This window comes from Bombus vosnesenskii, unplaced genomic scaffold (assembly GCF_011952255.1).
Source record: "Bombus vosnesenskii isolate JDL3184/JDL3185 unplaced genomic scaffold, Bvos_JDL3184-5_v1.1 scf7180000013340, whole genome shotgun sequence".
Classification (NCBI taxonomy): Eukaryota; Metazoa; Arthropoda; class Insecta; order Hymenoptera; family Apidae; genus Bombus; species Bombus vosnesenskii.
In genome coordinates, this window is record NW_022882977.1 from 852,873 (window position 1) to 873,003 (window position 20,131).

Sequence of the window (20,131 nt, forward strand, 5' to 3'; positions counted from 1 at the left end):
AGATCTACGGACCCATTGTCGCTCTATTTTCAAAGCACGCGAGTACCTCGCTCCGACTCATCGCCGTGATCGTTTCGCGTACGATCTCGTCACGGTTCGTTCTTCTGGTTCCGTTTCTTTTCTTCCGATCTCTTTTTTTTTTTTTTGCCTTGATCTCATCGGTTCGCCATGAGATTAGCCGTGGAGAGATGGTCCGGGATGCGATTTGCAGGCTGATTGCATCGCATTTGCAAGAGCACGCACAGAAGGGAAACTAGAGGGAAAAAGAGGAGAGAGAAACGGAGAAGGGGATAGAGACGGGATACTCGAAACGGGACGGTGATACTCGCGGAGACACCGTGAACGGCAGTTCGCTGCGGTACCGAAGGATCGTAGCAAGAAGACCGGTGGTGCGTGACCTCCGGCTCTAGCCACATGATACCGTGTTCGGTGCGTGCACGATCTCGTTACGGTTCTTTCAACAAGAAGAGGATATCGTGCGTTTCCCTGGTGATCATTGCGACGTATTGGTGGTATCGGTGGGTCGGTGCCGGTGTCGTTTGTCGCGGCAATATAATTCGGCGCTCGGTGGCAAAAAAGCAAGAATCGCGTTTCGTTTAGTGGCTGTTCGATGTCCCGAGTGAACGAAGAAAGGGAGAGGTGCAACGTGATCCGGTAGCGCGCCGCGACGTTGCCAATGTCAATGTTAACAGTGCTTGGAAGACGGTCACGGTGATATCGCTGTTGTACATACATGTATTTACGTCTATGTGTTTCCCTTGGCTCGACAACAGAACGGTTGCACGAGTGGATATAAAGAGTGTGAGAGGTAAAAAACGAAGAAAACAAGGTGCCACGAGCGTAGCACCGAAGGGCGGAGAACAGTGGGACTTTTGTTAGGGTATTCGGAGGAATGGTCGCGATCGAAGAGTTCGGGTGGATCGAGGAGGATCGAGAGGTCGAAACGATTCGATTTCTTGAAAGCAGAGGAACAGAGGTGCCGCGTGTGCTTCTCTTGCCCGCGACCTCTCTCACGCACCGCCAATGCGGCTGAGATCGCGCGATCTCATTGGCTGCAATCGTGCCGTGGTGTCGGCGATGGGTACGTCCAAGTTCGATGTTCGTGTTTGACCGAGGGGTACGCGTGTATTTTCTCTGTCACGCTTCTTCCTTTCGCTCTCTTCGAGTTCTTCTCCTCGACGAACGTTCCTTTGTCTTCTGCAGGTTTTCCCAATCTTCGCCGACCGTTTCTTCTTCTTTTTCTCCTTCGATGTTCTCCTGCAAATTTAACGCGTTCCTCGTGTAATCGTCTCTCGGTATACGTTTCGCGAGAACCGGCCTCCCAGTTTTCGTTGGAACGCGATCACGAACGCGTAATGCGCCGTGTTTATATTTCTCCGTCGTTGGTGTTGTGCCTGTGTGTCGTATCGTGCGATTGCGTGAACGGTAGAACGATTTCTCTGTGTAAATCATTCGGACGATAGCGATCGAGTGTGCGGAGAGACCATCGCAACTCCACTCTATGAGCGTTTCAAGACGTATCGGGTATCGTTATTCGCGGAAGCAATATACGCTCGAGTCGCGTTGAACCTAGACGTCGCGACCTAAGGAACGATCATGGTTGACTATCGCCGCTCACGCGACCGTCCAACAGTTTGAACTTTTAAACATCGATACACGATGTCGACGTTTGCTTAATGGTAAAACTTAGCCTTGTTACCGAGCATCTATCGAGCAATTCCAACGCGGCGTTTCATCGTCACGAATCAAAAGTGCGGTATTTCTGTTTGTTGTTCTGGTCGCGAAGCTTTCGTTTAAAACGTGAACCCGTTAGATATACGTGATAGCAATCGAGTGTGGTTATCTCGGCCGGGAAAAGGACGTGGCAAGGGAAACAAAGGGTAGGAAAGGGAAGGCATAATCAAGGTCGTTGATTCCTGCTTTGCTTCACGCGACCACTTACTTCGCTGCACCGGCAGTTTTTCATGCCACGCGAGCCGATAGTTCTCGTTTGACGATTTCCACACGTGTATATCTCGCTTTCACAATCAATACACCGTTATGACTATTTGCTAAGTGTCGTTAAAGCGCGTCGTGTGTGATTCTCCCACAACGCTTACGTCTCTCCTCTACTTTCTCCCGTCTATATACTTCCGCTTTTTGATTCTCTACATTACCTTTATCTCTGCTTTATCTCGTCACGAACCAGATGGACTGTTACGCGGTCACGAGACCAGTTTAAACGCGAAGAATGAAATTCTCGTATAATCTTTACTACCCTGGCCAATAACCTTGGCTGAGATTGTACGTACACATACACGCACACACATACATACACACACATACACATATATTTTTTATTCCTCTTTACGGCTCTATTCGGCTCGCTACGCTTATTTACTTACCCTTCGACCACTTTCTGCACTCTGTTCACCTCCTTCTTTTTATATTTAAGGGGCTCTGTTACGATGCTCGCCATCGCTTCCTCTATGTAATTTTTATATTTATCCGTTTTAAATTTCGAGTCAGAACTTTTCGAGTTCGTCTCGTACGCTGGATAGCGGTATTGCCGAAAGAGCGATATCTCGTAGAAATTTCTCGGCCATACGTACACGTACGTTCGAGGAAGCTTGGATACGTTCTTGGACGGGGGAACGACTTAGGCTGTTCGTTTATAGCGAAATGCCATTCGCATTTAAGTATCTCGTACGGAGTTTCGAAATATATTCAGCCAGAAGACGAAGGTTTATACATTCGCGTTCGTCCTTTTTCAACATACCGAGCAATCGTTATCTTCGATAGAGCCTATCTACTAAGCACAAGCCACAGTAGCGCGATCTCTGTAACACCTCTGACTGTATCGCGCGGTTAATCGACCTTAATTCATTAATTTGCCAATTGGACGCGAACGACGTAATTCCGCCACAGTTAGGGAAAAGATATTACTCGGTTTGGATTTGTCACTTTGTTTATTAATTAATTATTCAGTAGGGGTGGCTCTATCGCGAGCATCCAACTCTTGACAGAAATCACGATCCATCATCCTCCTGGCACGTAGTAGCTGGTTTTTTTATTCCACAGGCTGCCATCTTCCCCTTCGCGTTTCTTCGTCTCTTTGCATTTGTCTCCGTGTGTCTCGGCCCGTGGACGACGTTAGGAAACGACCTGTGGCGTTTCTAGCGATGCCAGTCACGCTGTTGTTCCTTCGTGAAAGCGATAATTACTGAGGCGGCGTCGGGAACGCCACTTCGAACGCCACTTCGCAAAGAAGCTTCCTATTCTTTGGAACGCGTGATAATTCTTCCGTTTCCTTCTTCCGAGTCATACGTTGCGAAAATTTTCGTACGAGTAGACTATTGTTTCGCCTTCCCACAAACGATAGACTCTCTGGTATTGTCGATTCGCCGTTTTCTCTCTCCTTCTGTCCCTCGAACACACGAAATTCGTTTACGCGTTTACAAACGATTTTTCTGCAACGATTTAGCGATATCCTGTTAGAGGAAAATTAACTGAAACGTAGGATACGTGCGAACTGACTACTTTAACTTGCTTCACGATCCCGCAGATGGCAGTGGTTCGGTCGAGGCGAGCAGCGGGCATCGTCGCAACTAATCGGCAGTAAACTCGCGCGGAAATGTCGATCCGAGTCGAGAGGCGAAGGAAGATCGAAATCGAGCTTGTGCGTGGCTACGGATCTTCGTCGTGGAGAACAACGACCGTGTGGCTGGCTTCAGGCCAATACAAATCTAGCTAAAGGGTGAACGTGAAAACCAGGTGGAAGTGGAAGGTGGAAAAACAGAAGGCAGAGAAAGGGAAGACAGACAGAGGAAGTAAGGAAGGAAGACCGAAGACGTTTCATAGTGAAATATTCGTGCTTTTGATTATATTCTCGTGTGCGGTGCAAGATGCGCTCGCGACGCCGTGACGGCGGCTGAAGGACGAAGAAACCGAGTGGCTCGTACAGCAGCCCTCGATTCCACCTGCCGACTCTCTTTTTCTTTTCGTTCTCCACGTCAACGAGACGCCGCACCACTCAGTATTCTTCTTCGCTTCGTCGCTTATCTCCTCGGCTTCACCGTTTCGCCGCCCGACAAAGGTGAGGAGAATCCCACGTGAGAAACAAATCAAATCGCGAAATACTTGCATTGTTCGTAGATTTTCGTCCCGTGTCGTTTCTTTCGAGTTGTTGCCGTTCTTTTAGTATTAGAACGTTCGCGAGAAACAGACGTTCGCGAGCATCTCGTTCTCCCAGCAACCGATGGTCTTTGAATTTTTTTTTTTTTATTTATTTATTTGGATTTTACAATTTATCCAGTAGGACATTTGGTAAAATATTATAGCGGTATACTAATATAACATGTGGGTGGCTACCCCCAGCGGGGTACCATCATCGTGTTTGTTAGGTTATGTCCTTTGTGAGATCTGTTGGGTGTTTCCTTTTTAATCTTCTTTTTATGCTTGATGTGTCGACCGTTTCCGCTGCCAGCCGGTTTGGGTGCGTTGCTATTCTTTCTCCGTACCTTCTTGCACTTTTGTTAATCTCCTCTTTGACCGTTGATATTCCCAGGTCTTTCCGTATGTCCTCGTTCCTAACGTACCAGGGCGCGTTTGCTATTGTTCTGAGTATTTTCGATTGCATTGCCGGTCTTTGAATAGCGTGCAGTTGTTTCAATAACACGATCCAGTTTCTTCGAGCATCCGAGTCGCGTGTTTCGCGTTAATCTAGAAAAATGTATCGTCCTTTTGGTTGCTGGGAAGAGGAGAACTCTGCGTCTAATTCTGCGGCAAATTTCGCAGATCGCGATGTGAAATAATTGCGCTGTCTCGAGTCGGAACTTGCTGGAATACCGATCCGTGGATGTCTAATCGCCAAAACGTTCCGTTGCCACCGAGAAATCTCATCGATCTTGACAACTTTCCCGCCGGAATTAGACCATAGTTTGCCCGGGATTGTCTTACACTTCGCTTTGTCTTCTGCTCGTTCGATCGATAGCAGCGTCGATGGAATTGGAATTCGTCGCGGCTCGGCAAATCGAAAGTTCAGCCGGTTCGTTGGCTGGTCAACCGTGCTACCGTAGTTTCCATCCGCCCACAAATTGATAGTTCCCCCTTCGGCCAGATCGTCGTTCCTTTGTCGCGCGACAAGAAATCTCTGCATATAACGAGATTTTTCCCGTTCGTGAAAATAGGAGCGGTCGGTGGCTCGTAAATTCGGTCTGGCCATTTCCTCCGCCACGTTGTCCCAGCTGAATTACGACTGCCAGAAATGACATTAATTCCACGGAGAAACGAATTAATTTCGTCGGAACCTGGTTAGCGTTTATATCGCGGTACAATTGCTTGTTTTCGCCTTCGTCGATTTTGCTATATTTCATCTACGCGGCCAATTCAACGCGAGCTGATGTAATCGATGTAATCGAGCGAGTCGCATTCCAAGACACGCTGGCTGCCTGTTAATTGAAAATCTTCAATATTTCCTGGTTAGTCGGACGCGACAAGCGCGTCGCGTCCACGCAAAATGCCCGTTACGATATATTCCGAGCAGAATTTCTATTACAGTGCAAAAAATAAGCGAAGCAACATAAGCTGTAATTTTGATTATTATCGCGCGAATCTCTGGATATTTTGCCAAGTGCGAAACACACGCGCCTGATTCGGAAGCCTTTCCTTTCGCGTGTTTCAAACTCCGCTTCGTGTCGTATAATATTTCGTATTCGAACGCGTGCACTTCTGATCGATGCGAATATTTTTGTTTAATTGGCACATCTTGTGGCAAGTTCGTTAGAAATTTTCGAGAATTATCGTATCCCTGATTTCTATCGTGCGAAAGTAATTAGCGTCGATTATGGTACACGAGATGGTACACGAGGCGATCCCGTTTACAAAGAGGCTGAAAATTTTATGAACGCTCCTCGTAGGAGTGTCACTCAATAGCTTCTTTGTCTTCGAGGCTTCTATTTTATAATGAACGACCTTAGGTAAATAGATATAGCTAACCTTTGCCTGTAGCCTGGAACTCGAGTTCGTCACTTGCATTGTTTACGGCTTATAATCTCCAGCCTCGATTTTTGTATCTCTGCGGAAAATCTGAAATATTACGCACGCTCTTGTCAAGAGACACGCGTCGCGAAGTAGCTTCTCGACTGATGAAAATTCATGGAATCGAGTGCGGGTTCGGCGTCTTGTTTCGCTCTTCGTTCTCCTCGCCTCTCGGGTTTGTCTCGTGTTCTCTGCAGAAACCGTAAGATCCAAGAGCAGTTTGTCGACTTTCGATTGCGATACGATGGCATACGGTATGTAAAATTGAATTGCCGACCGTTACGAAGTTTGACGAGCCTCGGCGAACGATTTGGCGTGATGGTTAAACAAAGTTCGAAAGTGGTGTATTTCGGCGACGCGAGGCTCGGCTGGTAGTTAGACGAGCTGCGCGACTAAGGCAGAAGTCGGACTCGATACGGTTAAAACTTTGTTGCATTCGCTGCAACGTACTTTGCCTAGACTCGAGAAAAGCAGGACGCAGGGATAAACTAAAAAGCGTGTTTGTGTTCGCAGCGAAGGCCAGGCAAAACACGTGAGAAAAAACCTGAGGCGACACGGAGCCACGAAGAAACGTAGGATTGGAAAAGGAAGGGAGGCGGAAGGGAAGAGGGAACGAGGCGAAGCCGAGAGCTAGCAAGTGGAAAAAGAGAAGAAAAGGAGTAAAACACGGAGGAAGGTATCGTCGAAGGAAAGCTGCACCAATAGCAGAAGCAATCGAAGAGAGAAACGACCAGGTGGTTCGGCAACGAGCTTTTTCGTTCGTGGAATGTGGATCGGGCAAAGGTGGTGCGGGGCCGAAAAAGCCTTGTGAAGAAACTAAGGATTAGATGGTGGAGGTGCTGGAGAGGCGGGCTAGGGAGCCTACGGGGCCGATCAAGGCACCTCGCACCTACCCAGGGCCTGGCAGCCCTGCGAACCGCGTCCTCGCTAGAGTACACTCGCAACCGCGTCAGCGGCTGCGTCTCTCCTACGTTGTTTTCCACCATGATTTCTTAATTTCAAGGCTGTTCGCTCTTCTTACCGATTGTTATTCGCCGCGGCAGCAGGCCAAAGCAGGCGAAGCGGCGCAGCTTGCTTCCAATTTACTACCCGTCGAGGACATTGGTCGCGCGGACCTCTTCGGCTTGCAGAGGAGGCTGGAGATCGAGGTTGAGGCGCGTGGCGCCGCGAGTGCAGTTGTCGGCGGCGGATACGAGCACGCGGAACGCTCGAATTCTGAACGCGGCGGTGGCGTATCGGATCGGCTACGGATCGAGAAAAGGTGCTGCGAGCAGAACAAGGTGACAAGGGGGGAGGATAAGTGGTGGTGGGAAAAAGTGGTGCCGCAGAAGAGAGCAGTGGTTTCGGCCGGGCCAGAAGATCGTGCGGAGCCCAGGAAGGGCTCCTTAGGAAGGAGCGAGACTGGCGAGCGCAATGTGGCAAAGCGGCGGCATGGGCGCCCATGCGGCCAACAATCCATGGATGAAATTAATGGGCATTGTCCACAAGGAGAGGAGGCATCACGATTCGGGCTCTGCCGCTGCCGCCGCTTCCGGTGTTCAGGGCTCTGCGACTACTGGCAGCAACGACCGGACGCTCAATCAGTGAGTCATACCACTGCTACGCTTTTCTTTCTTCTTCTATCTTTTTCTTACCTCTTTTAGTTTCCTTTTTATAGAGCAAGTTTTTAGCGCGCGCGATCAACTTTACGCCGTAGAACCGACTCTAGTTTACGACCGAATGGAGCGGGCTCTCGCCCGAGGTAGTTCGTATTCAACGAGAGTCCAGCATACTTTTTCAGCGGAGAGTACTCGAATGCGCTGCGTTTGTTGGTTTACTCCGCTTTACGAGTTCGAATTCAACAGCCGTTTTACTTCCGCACAAGCGCGACCATATGGCGCTAATCATTTTTATAAGGAAGAAGGGAAATCGCGTTTTCCAAATTAGCCATCGTAGTTTCCAGGCCTTTCTCCCCTCAAAGGTTTTAAGCGAGAATCGAAATTACGAGGAAAATCGCGGTGATAGCTTTCACGGCTAGAAGAATACCTCGACGTTTCTTACTATCAGGCGATGATTAATCGAAAGCAAATGCGGATAATTTAACATTAGTTTTCCACTCGTTTAACTGGCCTCTTTTTATCTCCTCTCGCGGGGATTGCACAGCCTGTCGCGGCAATTTAATAAATTACAACTCAATCGCGATATCAGCATCTGCTACGGGATCGAGCTTCTCTCACCCTCTGCTTCTTTCGTCGATACAGCCGCGCAATGTTCGATTCAAAGAAACCAGCATCCTGCTACATGTTTCGTCCTTGTTCAAGAGAATCGTCTTTAGACGACGATCTCGAGCAAATCTCTCTTCCGTTTGCTCACACGCGTTCGTAATATCGATTGCACGTTTGGTCGCTGGCTACCGAGCTTGGTCCAGCCGTGTAATGAAACCGTCAAGTGAAAAAGAGCACACGAGAGGGTAAAGCACTGCTCTTTGCGTTGACGAAGAGTTCTATGCACGTAGCTTATCGGCGGTAGCCTGCCGCGTTGATCGCACGGAAATATTTCTCGTGGTCTGGCATCGGACAGCAGATTAAAGGTGAATCGCGCAGGGAAGGGGTGGCGAAAGATATCTCCGATATCGGAAGCGTCTCGAACAAAGCTGATAACCGTGTACAATGGCTTTGGCTTTATTTGCCCGAGCGACAAAACTCCTGCAGGATCTTTTGATGGTTCCACGTCCTCTGCCTCGATACGCCCATCGGGCCATTGTCGATTTTGAAAAATCCGCGGACAAGCATCGGCCTCTTTGTTTCTCTTTCGCCTGGTTTTCAACGACGCCGAGTGTTTTCCTCGGCACCGCTCTAACAATGCCACGTCGCTTGCTGCTCCACCACTTTCGCAACCGCTGCTGCATACAAACGCAGCCCGTAAACGTCGTATCGTGGCGCAGCGAGTCCGCGTGCCGGAGCGAGTGTTGCTACGATTAAAAACCACCCCTACGCTTTTTCGCTTTTCTTTTCTTCTTTCTATTCGTCTGTTTTTCGTTCTCCAAGGGTTTAGGTTGCCACCAAAGCAAACAACAAGCAAGGGGTACGTGGGAGGGAAAGGGACACAGGCATCGCTCCTCCGCCATTCACAATGCTTCCTCCCCTTTTTCCATTCAGCTCCATGCGCCAGACCTACTTGTTTCCTGATAAATACTTTCTCTTTGAATTTCGAGCCTGTTATTCCGACTTCGTCGCTCTGCGACCGATCTTTCCATTCGATCGTCCACGCCGATCGTATTCGCAGAGGCCGTCTACCGAGTCGTAGCCAAAAATTTCCCTCGTGTTCCGCATTGGCTCGTCTTCCAACCTGAACGTCCTTTGGAAAGACTAACCCATTGTTAGCACGCGACCTTCTTCTCGCGGATCTCGATGCTCCTTAACACTAGAACTACCGACAGTTACCACGAAGCTATTTCTATCAAAACCAGAGAAAATGACTGGTCTTTAAAAAATACGTAATAATAGAATATTTTTATGTTTATTGATTTACTTTCTTAAAAAAGCAATTTGTCATTTCAATTCAGTATATTTTTCGTATTATTAATCCATCTGGGTCCATAGTCCCTAAACAAGGGTTGACACATTTATAAAATTGTAGAACCAGTCATTTTGATCGGTTTGGTATTTCTAGTGTTAGCATCCAGCGATCCAGCGATCGATCCGGAATTTTCCTGATAACTGATATCGAATGATGCGCAGTAAAAATTTGAAAAACGTGTGGCAAATTGTAGAAAAACCCTTTTACACTTTAACAAGTACCAGTCATTTTGACTGGTATTGGTATAAATAGCCTCTACACAAAATTATTTTCAGTTTGAATACACGAAAATGAAAATAAAATTCATTGTATTATTCTTTTAGTTATCGTTGCGAAAGTCATTGCACCATTGCGGAAAAAAACATAACATGAAGTAGGAATTTTAAAATAAAATTGTAAAACCAGTCAATTTCACTGGTGTGATAGTTCTGGTGTTAAACGCGGAGAAATACCAACGAGGTATAACAGGTTCGCTTGGTCTAGAGTTTCGAAGAAATGGCAATTTTCCGCACGATAGATTAGAATTCTAATATTTTTTTCTAATAATAATTCTTCAAGGTGGTTGTCGTTAACCGGTTCGAGTAGCTTCTCGCATTTTACGATATACAAATCTTGGCTGTTTTCGTTTAGCACCTGTTTCGTAAGGATGCTAAGGTACGCTCGGTAAACTCATTCCGGACGGGCCATTAAAGGATAGCTAATTTCCTTTTTCGAATTTGCTGCAAGTGGCAGTTGCGTTTCCTATGCAAATTCCACCCTGTACATCCGCTACGCTTTGGCTAATTTTTCTAATACTTTGTTCTGGAAATATTTATCAAATTTCGCTTAGAAGAATACTTCGTTTATTTCACGATACTATGCGAACTGTATTTAAATGTATAAAATGGGAAATATGTTCTCCAGTTGCCTACTTTAATTAGGAATTCCCGATTAGTACGATCTTCCGGAAGAAGCAATATCGCTTTAAAGAAGAAGTAACCGTAGCTTCGCTATCCTCTTTCCCGTTTCCGTACGACCTTCCTCTCTCGCCTTACTGTCCGTATCGTTAGCCAAGTCGAGTACTGCGGTCAATTCTCTTCGCGAATTCCTTTTATCACGTATTTATTATTAAAAGGAGCTTGAAAATTGCAGTTTCTTCGATCCACCGATTCCTACGCGTTCCTACAGAAACTTGATTTTTCACTCTCAATGCAGTTGAGAATATCTTCTCCCTGCGGATAATTCAATACGCGTCGAGTATCGAATTATACATTCGCCGATTCGATGCGAACTAACACGTGGTGATTTTTATGCTATCGTATTGTAACACGTCAGTACGCCCTATCTATCGTTACCCGTAATTCTCTGAGTGCAATTATTCGTGCATTTACTTTGCATTGATACGTAGCGGCCAATTGCCGTAGGAAAAGTTTCAAGTTGAAACGGAAAACTCAAAACTGACAAAGACCCATATTATTGTGCTTTTTAATACTGACGTTGTTTTCAGTTACAAGACTGTTATTGCTGTTTCTTGTAATCGTCGTCTTAAGGTTTTATCTCGTAACAGAAAGGGAGAGAGAGATAGAGAGAAAATGTGTGGATGAATGTATAATAGAAAAATATATTTGAGCAAGTTTATGTTTAAGTACAATGTGTATGCTAGTTCATATCGCAGGCTGGCAGCGTTACTTTACGAAAGAGCTTCGAAGCCATGGGTCTATGGTTATCCATAGTTATCCATGGTTATCATCTGTGCAACGCATGTTCCTAAAAAACTATGAGGCTGAGAGGCCCTTCAAATTGATTTATCGCTAAACAATTTTCAATGGCTTCGAGGACTAAGAAAGCTAAACATTAGAAAAGATTTTTTTTTATTATTTAATTTGTACTTTACAATTTGTTCAGCTGGATATTTGGTAAATTTGGATTAAAAAAGGTATGGAGTTTTCCATTTCAACACTTTAACTGCAGTTATACAGGAAGGTTAACTTCTTGTGGTAACATCCGTTGATAGAAATGTATGAACGTGCTTCCTATGATATTCTTTTGGTATTGTAGCTACGTTCGAAATCGGCATACATTATCTCTGTACATATACTTGTCTCAATATATCTTGTTATTACAAATTCATTCACTCGTTCCTTTATCAAACAAGGCTACGCGTTAACCACTTTAGATAATATTAATCTACGCGAAACTCTCTGTTGAGAATTATGGATCTTAATTGCCGAAATAAAAGTAAAGGAACGCTAAGGTTACACTTAGGATTCATATTAAAATAGTTATAGATTTATTTAATAAACGATTTCCAGGATCTTCGTCGATGTAAATTTGTACGCGTCTCAGCTCTTTCTTTGTCTCGCCATCTTTCATACCACACTGCCAATGGAACAGTCATATTCATCTGTTTTTCGGGACGTCGCGCACACACATACTTCCGCACACTCATATTCACATACGTGTGTCGCTACTACGCGGCCAATCTAGTCTAGTACACGAAATTATACATATTTCAATATCCTCCTCCTTTCTCCTGTCTTTTGATTTAAGAAACCATCGTTCTATCACGAGTGCATTGTCGTACACGTCGTATGGAACAGTATATTACTTTCTCACGTTTGGACAATGAACGTAATTAATAATTCGAGAAATGTTCGAATATGATTTATCCTGGTCAAATGACTCGATCAATGAATTAGGTTAAGGGGGAAGAGCGAGCCTGGCGCCCTCCTTGCATCTTCGACTGTTATTTTGATCCGTCTGTTAATTACAAACTCGATATTCCTTATTGGAATTCGATATCGACTGGCAAATTTTGTTTACTAAAGTATTTGATACGCACGCCAACACCGACATAAGCAATTTCGTTTTATAACGATGGAATGTTCGTATGAGAGGCGACGCGTAAATACACGTTTGATGCAGCCGGGTTTATACAGTTCTATTCGACCAATTACACGTTCCCGATATCGTGTGCCGACGCCGAGTAAAATCGTCTGGAAATAATTGTCGCGACCCGATATCACGATGAATCGAGCCACTGGAATCCGCGAGCTCCTCGAAACTGTAAACGAAAATGTTATCGCGATGGCGATCCGGATTCGGAGAAACGCATTAACCCGCTCTAAATCCTACGTTATCGACCGAGTGCTGGATAAATCGCAGCGAAAGTGGGATTCTTTGGGTACAGGCGTGGTCGCGCGTCTGGTCATCGAAATCGAGAAAATCGGTATCGCGTCGCAGAAGCGATCAATCCGAGCGTTGGAAAGAGAAGTTCGCGCAATTGTACAATTCGCGAGGATCTTGTCGCACGCGAGAAAGAGGACCAGAGAGCTGCGTAATATTTGTCTGGCAAACGCAGTTTCGATTTACGCGAAGCCAGAGTTCGTGACATACAAACGCGACGAAACACCTTTCGTTGCTGTTAATTATGCACTGCCGCGGTTACTAATTACGCGATATTGATGCGCTGCGATTCAGGACGCGAACCGCTTCTTTTAATGACATCACACTTGCCCTGCTGAAAATATTCAAGTGACGGGATACAAGACCGTTCGGCAGAGGCGTTACGAATATGCAGACGAACGCTAGGGTTTCAAGCGAGGAAGGAAGATTTTCTATTTGCTTGTTAAATCGATCGCTAGCTGAAACGCGAGAGAAGATCGCGCGTAAAATTTCTCTTATTGTGGCGACGTGAAGGCGATCCGAAGTTGAATCCGAATTTTCATTCCCCTCATTTCGCAACGCAAACTCCCCTCCAGCGATATTCGTTTTTCCGGTGAATGTTTTCCGATGCAGATTGCACAATCAACCGCGAGAGTTTTAATTCCGAACTAGATATCTCAAAAACTTGAGACGTTTATTTCAGTTAATCCTTATGGCTAGCAGCTCGGTTATGCTGGAAAATTGCAAATTTTCGTTATCTCGTACGTAAGAGAATATGTAAGAGGAAACTCGACTTTTGGTAGAGTAATCAGATCTTCCCTTTTTTCTTTTCTTTTTCTGTTTTTTTTTTATTTTCTACTCGTTTTCTATAACAGGATGAAATAAAACAAAAGATGATAATGGTTGTAGAAACAAAAGACAGACATCTCGTTAGGCTACAAGATAAGGCAAACGTTTAATATTTAAACAAACGACAGGTATATCGGTAGATGTATGGAGATATAGATCTTTCAGTAGTGTAACAGCACGATTTCTAACTCTAAATATATTTACATGGATACTGTAGACGCAAATAAAAGCCAGTTGTATTACGGCTAACTCGTAATAGCTTTGTGTATTGTTTGTGGATTGAAGTCAACGATAGGATAGCCGGTGGTCGAGGTGCATTGTCATTGAAGGTTATCAACGATATGGCTCGTCTTTGTAACTTTCACTCGCTTTAAGGCTATATTTATCCTACTAATCCTAGTCCCGTGGCACAAGTTACGTCGTCGTTTAAATATTTCACCGAGAATCGCGAAACTGGAGGATTACCTCGAATCCATCGTGCCAGCAGGAAGTAATAGCCCACCGGGATACACTCGTCGATTCTATGGTATACTGTCACGCTATAATTGTATTTCTAATTACGACACTGTTTGCTCGTCACATTGCTCGTTTTCCCGATCGATTTAGCCAAACGATACGTACTTTTTCTCATTAATCTAACGTAATTCAGGAGCATCGCTTCTTAACGCGTTAACCATTACCCAGTTATTAACTGTTTCTGACGAATATACTCGTCATGAAAAGACGGCAATATTTAGCGTTATGACGAGTATACTCGTCAGGATGAAAGTGAAATATTTTGCGTTATAACGAGTATACTCGTCATGAGGAAAGTGAAATATTTTGCGTTATGACGGGTATACTCGTCATGGAGAAAGTGAAATATTTTTCGTTATGACGAATATACTCGTCATGAAGAAAGTGAAATATTTTTCGTTATGACGAGTATACTCGTCATGAAGAAAGTGAAATATTTTGCGTTATGACGAGTATACTCGTCATGAGGAAAGTGAAATATTTTGCGTTATGACGAGTATACTCGTTACGGAGCAACGCCAATATTTTGCGTTATGACGAGTATACTCGTCATGCGTAAAAAGTAGTTGCAATTTGCTGTTTAAATTGCGATTTTGCAATTGCGGTAAAACCCAGTGATAAAATTGAAAAGTGAAACGGACATTTCGGTACAATTTAATTCCACGTTACGACAGCCTGTGCTTGACGAGCATACTCGTCATCGTTTACCTTTTCCGACACATTTGAAGAGGTCGCAACTGATTAATATTTTCAAATACAGTTTTACGCGATATGGCAAGATATAGTTGCTGACGATCGCGCTAATTTTTCGCTAATATAAGTTTCAACAGATTGCTGAAGTCGCGGTTTAGTATAAAAAAAAAAAACAGCCGAGTGGAGCCAGGGTGAATCGCGCGGACATGACAACATGTTGACCGTAAAGGGATTAATGGGCCATGAATACGCGATACAGCAATCTGCGTATGCCAGCAGCACAGAAAGTAAAACCGCACAAGCGGAACTGGAACGTGCTGCTTCTTTCTATTACGGCGTTCCGTAGCATCGACGCTTTCGTCCGGTAGATGGTTTTTCGTTCTACGAAAGCGGCAATCTGTTCCCAAGCGGCAGCATTAATTTTATTAACAAATTAATCGACTGACGTTCGTAAAGTCTTACGCTTTTTGTCGGCGCACTTAGCGGCGATCGTATTCGATATGGGAGGTTTTTAACGGTGACGCGGTGGCCCTGGTAAGTCTGACGAACGGCCAAACTTCGCTTGGCCTGACCCTGTTTTTGCTTCCTGTTCGGCCCACGGTCACATTTTACATGGCGTTACGCGTGCCAACTAAATCTATTCCCAGGCAACTCGATTGGGATTTGCTGCGTCACGCTGTGCCAAAAATTTCTTTTATTATCTCTGTTACGTACCGCTTTGTTACGTTTCGTTGGTTATATCTTAAATTCGTTCCTTTTCTACCCGTATCTCGTTCTTGCGACTAATAATTCTGCTTTTGTCAGCGCGTTTATGTCGTTCTCGGCCAAGAGTTTGTGGCCAAGTTTGTCGGATTCGGGATACTTCATCGGCGAGAAGGTCAGAATTATTTGCCCTAGTTAAATTCATTTTTCGACTTTAGAAACGGGTTACTTATTCCAGACGATTCCATGCCAGCGTGTATTTCTTTCTTATCTACAAGTCTCGCTATTCGAAAAATGATCAAATCCCTCGATAGGAAAATTAAGAGAAAAAGGGAAATCGATGAATCTACGAATTCAAGGTAGACGTTAATAAAGGAATAGGTCTCTTATGGCTTGTGGCATTATTAACCATGCCACTTTATAGAGAATTGCACGACTAGTTATTATACCAACCACTTGGTCGTACACACTTCTCTAACTAACTCATACTAGCAACAAAGTTTGTAATTAATAACTACGATCCGTTTTGACACGTCGAAATTTACCTATTTTCTTCGATGCGTATCGTACGCCATTAACGACAACGGATTTAATATTTAAAATAGCCAGGAAGATTTTGTTTATCGTTTGTTAAATGCATTATGAATCTAACACGGAAAGCAGGCTACTCATTGATCGTAACATCGATCGACGAGTTGCTCCTGTACGAAGTTGTATCGAGTATCGGAGCCATTCGTTAGCGATTCGGTCATTCGTTAGCAACAGATGTCGATCTTCTGTTTCCTGCGCGCAGCCAGGTTTCCATAAATCTTCCTTAAATTAACCGAATTAACTACCGCCTTGTGATCGCACCGAATAGCTCGTTCATTTCTGGTATCGCGAATTGCTGCTCCCTTGCACGAATGCCTGTACATAATTCGATGTCCCATACGATTGATACGTGCAACTAATGTTTCGTTTACGGACCAATTGCGTCCAGACTAATATCGCGAGAAACAGTCTGCATTTGCAGAATTTGTCGAACATTTTAAATACCACTCGCTCGTCCAAGAAACGGTCGATTTAATAGTCACTTTCGATTATAGAAACGAAGCATATATTTTTTTACCAGATTCACCAGATATTAAAGTTAGCTGAGAATCGTCTAAGAATTTTTCACAATTTCACTTTTTTTTTTATCGACGATCGATCCTTCCAGGAACGTTAGAATATTAATTCCCAGAGACGAATTAAAGAGCTCGTACGAGATTCGAACCTAAAAGCTCTTGAACTAAAGATCAGGTACTCTAATCGCTTCTTTGAGAAACCTCTTACATTTTATCTTCGTGGTGCAGGTATTTTAGCAGCGCAGATACATCGCCTGTGCTTTAATTCCCCGTTGCTATCTCGTATATTGCTCGTATTGCTCGTGAAAAATGAACGATATTAATATTTCCAGCGATCTTGTCCCACACGATAGTTGTATCAGTTATCGCGAAATATAGCACGTGTGTCTAATTGGTTTCTACCATTCCGTTGAAATATAAGTCTAACTCTTTTAATGGACGAGTTTTCGACTATTTTGAATAATACTCGAACAGCTTTATCGTGGAATCATCGGGGCTTGGTAAACATAAGATGGTAGTTTGCGGTTTATTCGCACGGTTGGTTACTTTGCAAAAATAAACTTGAAATTTCCGCGAGAAAAGGTTTTCGAGCGAGGAAAGGCCAGCGAGCTTTATTTCCTCGTAGGAATTTATACCTCGACGAAAGAATCGGCGAGGACTGTTTTCCCTGCCTCGAGAATTCTCGTGCGCTTGTTTGTAGCGATTTAAATAATAGAACAAACTCTTCGCGGATATTCCCTCCGATTTCTCTCTTTATCCTCCACCTTCTGCCCCTCTCTAACCTTCCAGAACGATACATCCACGTACATCGCGGCAAGTACATGTTTGCCGGACGTAAATCGGAAATTTTCGCCCACCTGTGCAAAATAGATTTTCCTAGTTCCCATAGCTGCGAAATCCATCCAAGAGATTTTCGTCCAGACGTCCCATTTCGATACTCCGATTGAATCTTGGCAACGAGACGCCGAATATCTACGAACGTAGCCGAATAGAAAATCGCTGGTAGCGCGATCGTTGAAGAGATGCCGATCGCCTCGTTGGTTAAATCGGCGTGCGTTGCGTCCGAAGAGAAAGAGAAGGTTATTTGCTGAAAACGACCATCGGCGGAGAACGTAAAATCGGCGATTACGATCCGCCTTTTGTTCGCCCGAGGAGCATCTTTGCGGCCGAAGATGATCTCAAGGATCGAACGATTCTCGGCTTTGTTTCACCCTTATCGATGATAAGAGGTATCAAAAATGGTAGCCAGTTTAAACGGATGCAATATCTTTCTAGCTGGTGTTTCCTTCGCCACGACATTTGCATACTTGGTATCTGCTGCGATTCTTATCTGTCGCTCGTAGCTTACTTAGTTTTATATTATACCGCGGCGTTCCGTTTTCGCACCTTCGACGAAACTCCGTCGTTCTTCGTCGTAGGAACTTTGATCGACGAGCTTTCTCGATATTATCTGCCAACACGATACCTGTATAGGTGAAGAGCCGGTGGAGGGAGTAAGAATCAATGGCTTGCGGTCAATTTGATCGAGCACGTCCGATACATTGGTGTTAAGGGAAATAAATGATAATGGAAGAAGCCGAGGCAGCGTTGCTTTCATTGTTCTTTCTACTCGCGTGTCGAACACTCACCAATACCCGGACTATTTTCCAGGTTCGCGTTCCAGACGAGTCAAATACATTTATTTAAGCCGCCAGCTTCGTTATAGAAATTATGCGTTACACCATATCCCTCTTAATCGAATCGAATATTTCACCTTGTTACGTCGCGTAACACTCTACCTAGACCAGGTCACACACCGCGGGCAAGATGGCAACTAGACGTCTTCGGATACTTACTGCGTACTCTCAATAGTCTCAAGTATCTTCCATAAATCTCAGGAATTTTCTAGTCGAGGTCCTTCAAACTGAACAAACATCTGTTTTCCGAATCATTTGTAAAGACCATTGCCTACTACGGCTTGACAAGGGAAAGTTAGTTTTTCTAACGTACCATGCAACTTTCCTCCTACTAACCACTTTCTATCGAGGACGGCTAAGACCCTTCCTAGTCCACCAACCTTCGTTTAACCAATCAACAACGAAGCCTATTTCCCTCGCTCTCTTAGCCAAAATCGTCACCAACAAATCCGATGGTCCCGTGCGCTAGACACACCCATCCTTAGCTTTCCTACGCTATAACATCATCTCCGAACAGCACTGATTTTCCATCCTCCGAACAGTCAACATCCTTTGACCGGGAATACACCCGTAGATCAGTCACTCACTCATCTTATACGTACGCACCAGCGTAACTGTCTTCTTTACAAGTTGTTAGAATAAACGGTGATATATAACTTACTATACAGTGTTACATTCATTGAACCACCTCTGTTATCTTAACCGAAACAGGACTATTTCGCGGCGTCGATTAACCGAATCGTAGCGAGAATTTACGCCTCTCGCTGACGCGTTTTCCTAGCGACCGCGTCTCTCCGCGAACGGTCGTAACACACCTCAAGGTCGGTGACTCTTTACGTTCGAGGCGGCCACCAGCTGTGCACATAGAATTAAGTGGAGCGTAATAATCCTAAGGAAGGCTTTTTGATTTACTGTTAAGGCCGTTAATTGGCATAAAACATCTTCGAGTCAAGAGTTTCCTTATGGTTATTGCTCCATCAGGTAAAAATTGTGGAAACGTAGGTTTTCCCGGGATTCCAGTGATGGGGCGATCACCATCGAATAATAGTTTTCCTTTGCGACAGTATCGCCACCGAACTTCACTGGTTCATCATTTTTAGAACAGTCAATATCTCTTTACCAGGTTTCCACTCTTAGATCAGTCACCTATTTTGCTATCTACGCACCAGCGTAACTATCTTCTTTACAAAGTTGTTGGAAATATACAGGGTGGTTGGTAACTGGTGGTACAAGCGGAAAGGGGGTGATTCTACGCGAAAAAAGAAGTCGAAAATATAGAATAACAATTTTTCGTTCGAGGCTTTGTTTTCGAGAAAATCGACTTTGAATTTTCGCTCGGTACGCGTGCACTTTATCGCGTCTCGTTATAACGGATCTTACCGTAGATCGTTATCTCGATGGGAAAATTAGAAAACAAATTTTTATTCTATATTTTCGACTTCTTCTTTCGCGTAGAATCACCCCCTTTGCGCTTGTACCACCAGTTACCAACCACCCTGTATAATATTAGGTCATCCCATAAGTTCGTGCCGACTTTTGTGTATACATTTCATGTGTCGATTTATAAACATACGGCGATAAGGGACCAATGCACTTGAGCTTAGCTGATCGAGAACAGGCTAGAGCAGATTTTCGTGAGTATAAGATCGTAATATAGCGAACAGAGTGACTTCTAACAGTAAAAAATCACGAGTGAAATGCGTATCCATTTTCGACATCTCGTGTTATATGAATTTCGGAAAGGAAGTTCTGTAACAATTGCCACGAAAAACATATGTGCTGTTTACGGAGAAAATGCGCTTTCATCTCGCACCTGTAGGAAGTAGTTCCAACGTTTTAGAGCTGGGAATTTCTGTTTAGAAGACGAGG

The 20,131-nt window shown here is 44.5% G+C and overlaps 1 protein-coding gene across 3 annotated transcripts in view; it reads left to right on the forward strand.

The window, feature by feature from the left end:
- Positions 1-6,531: 6,531 nt before the first annotated feature.
- The window catches only part of LOC117236237 (potassium voltage-gated channel protein Shaker), a 187,797-nt gene continuing 174,197 nt past the window's right edge, over positions 6,532-20,131 (forward strand). For 2 of the 3 annotated variants that reach the window (XM_033498999.1, XM_033499000.1), the window contains exon 1: positions 6,532-7,601. In XM_033498999.1, coding sequence (XP_033354890.1) covers positions 7,432-7,601 — 170 coding nt within the window. In that variant the 5' untranslated portion in view covers positions 6,532-7,431. The remainder of the gene's footprint in view (positions 7,602-20,131) is intronic. The other variant, XM_033498996.1, reaches the window with a different exon arrangement.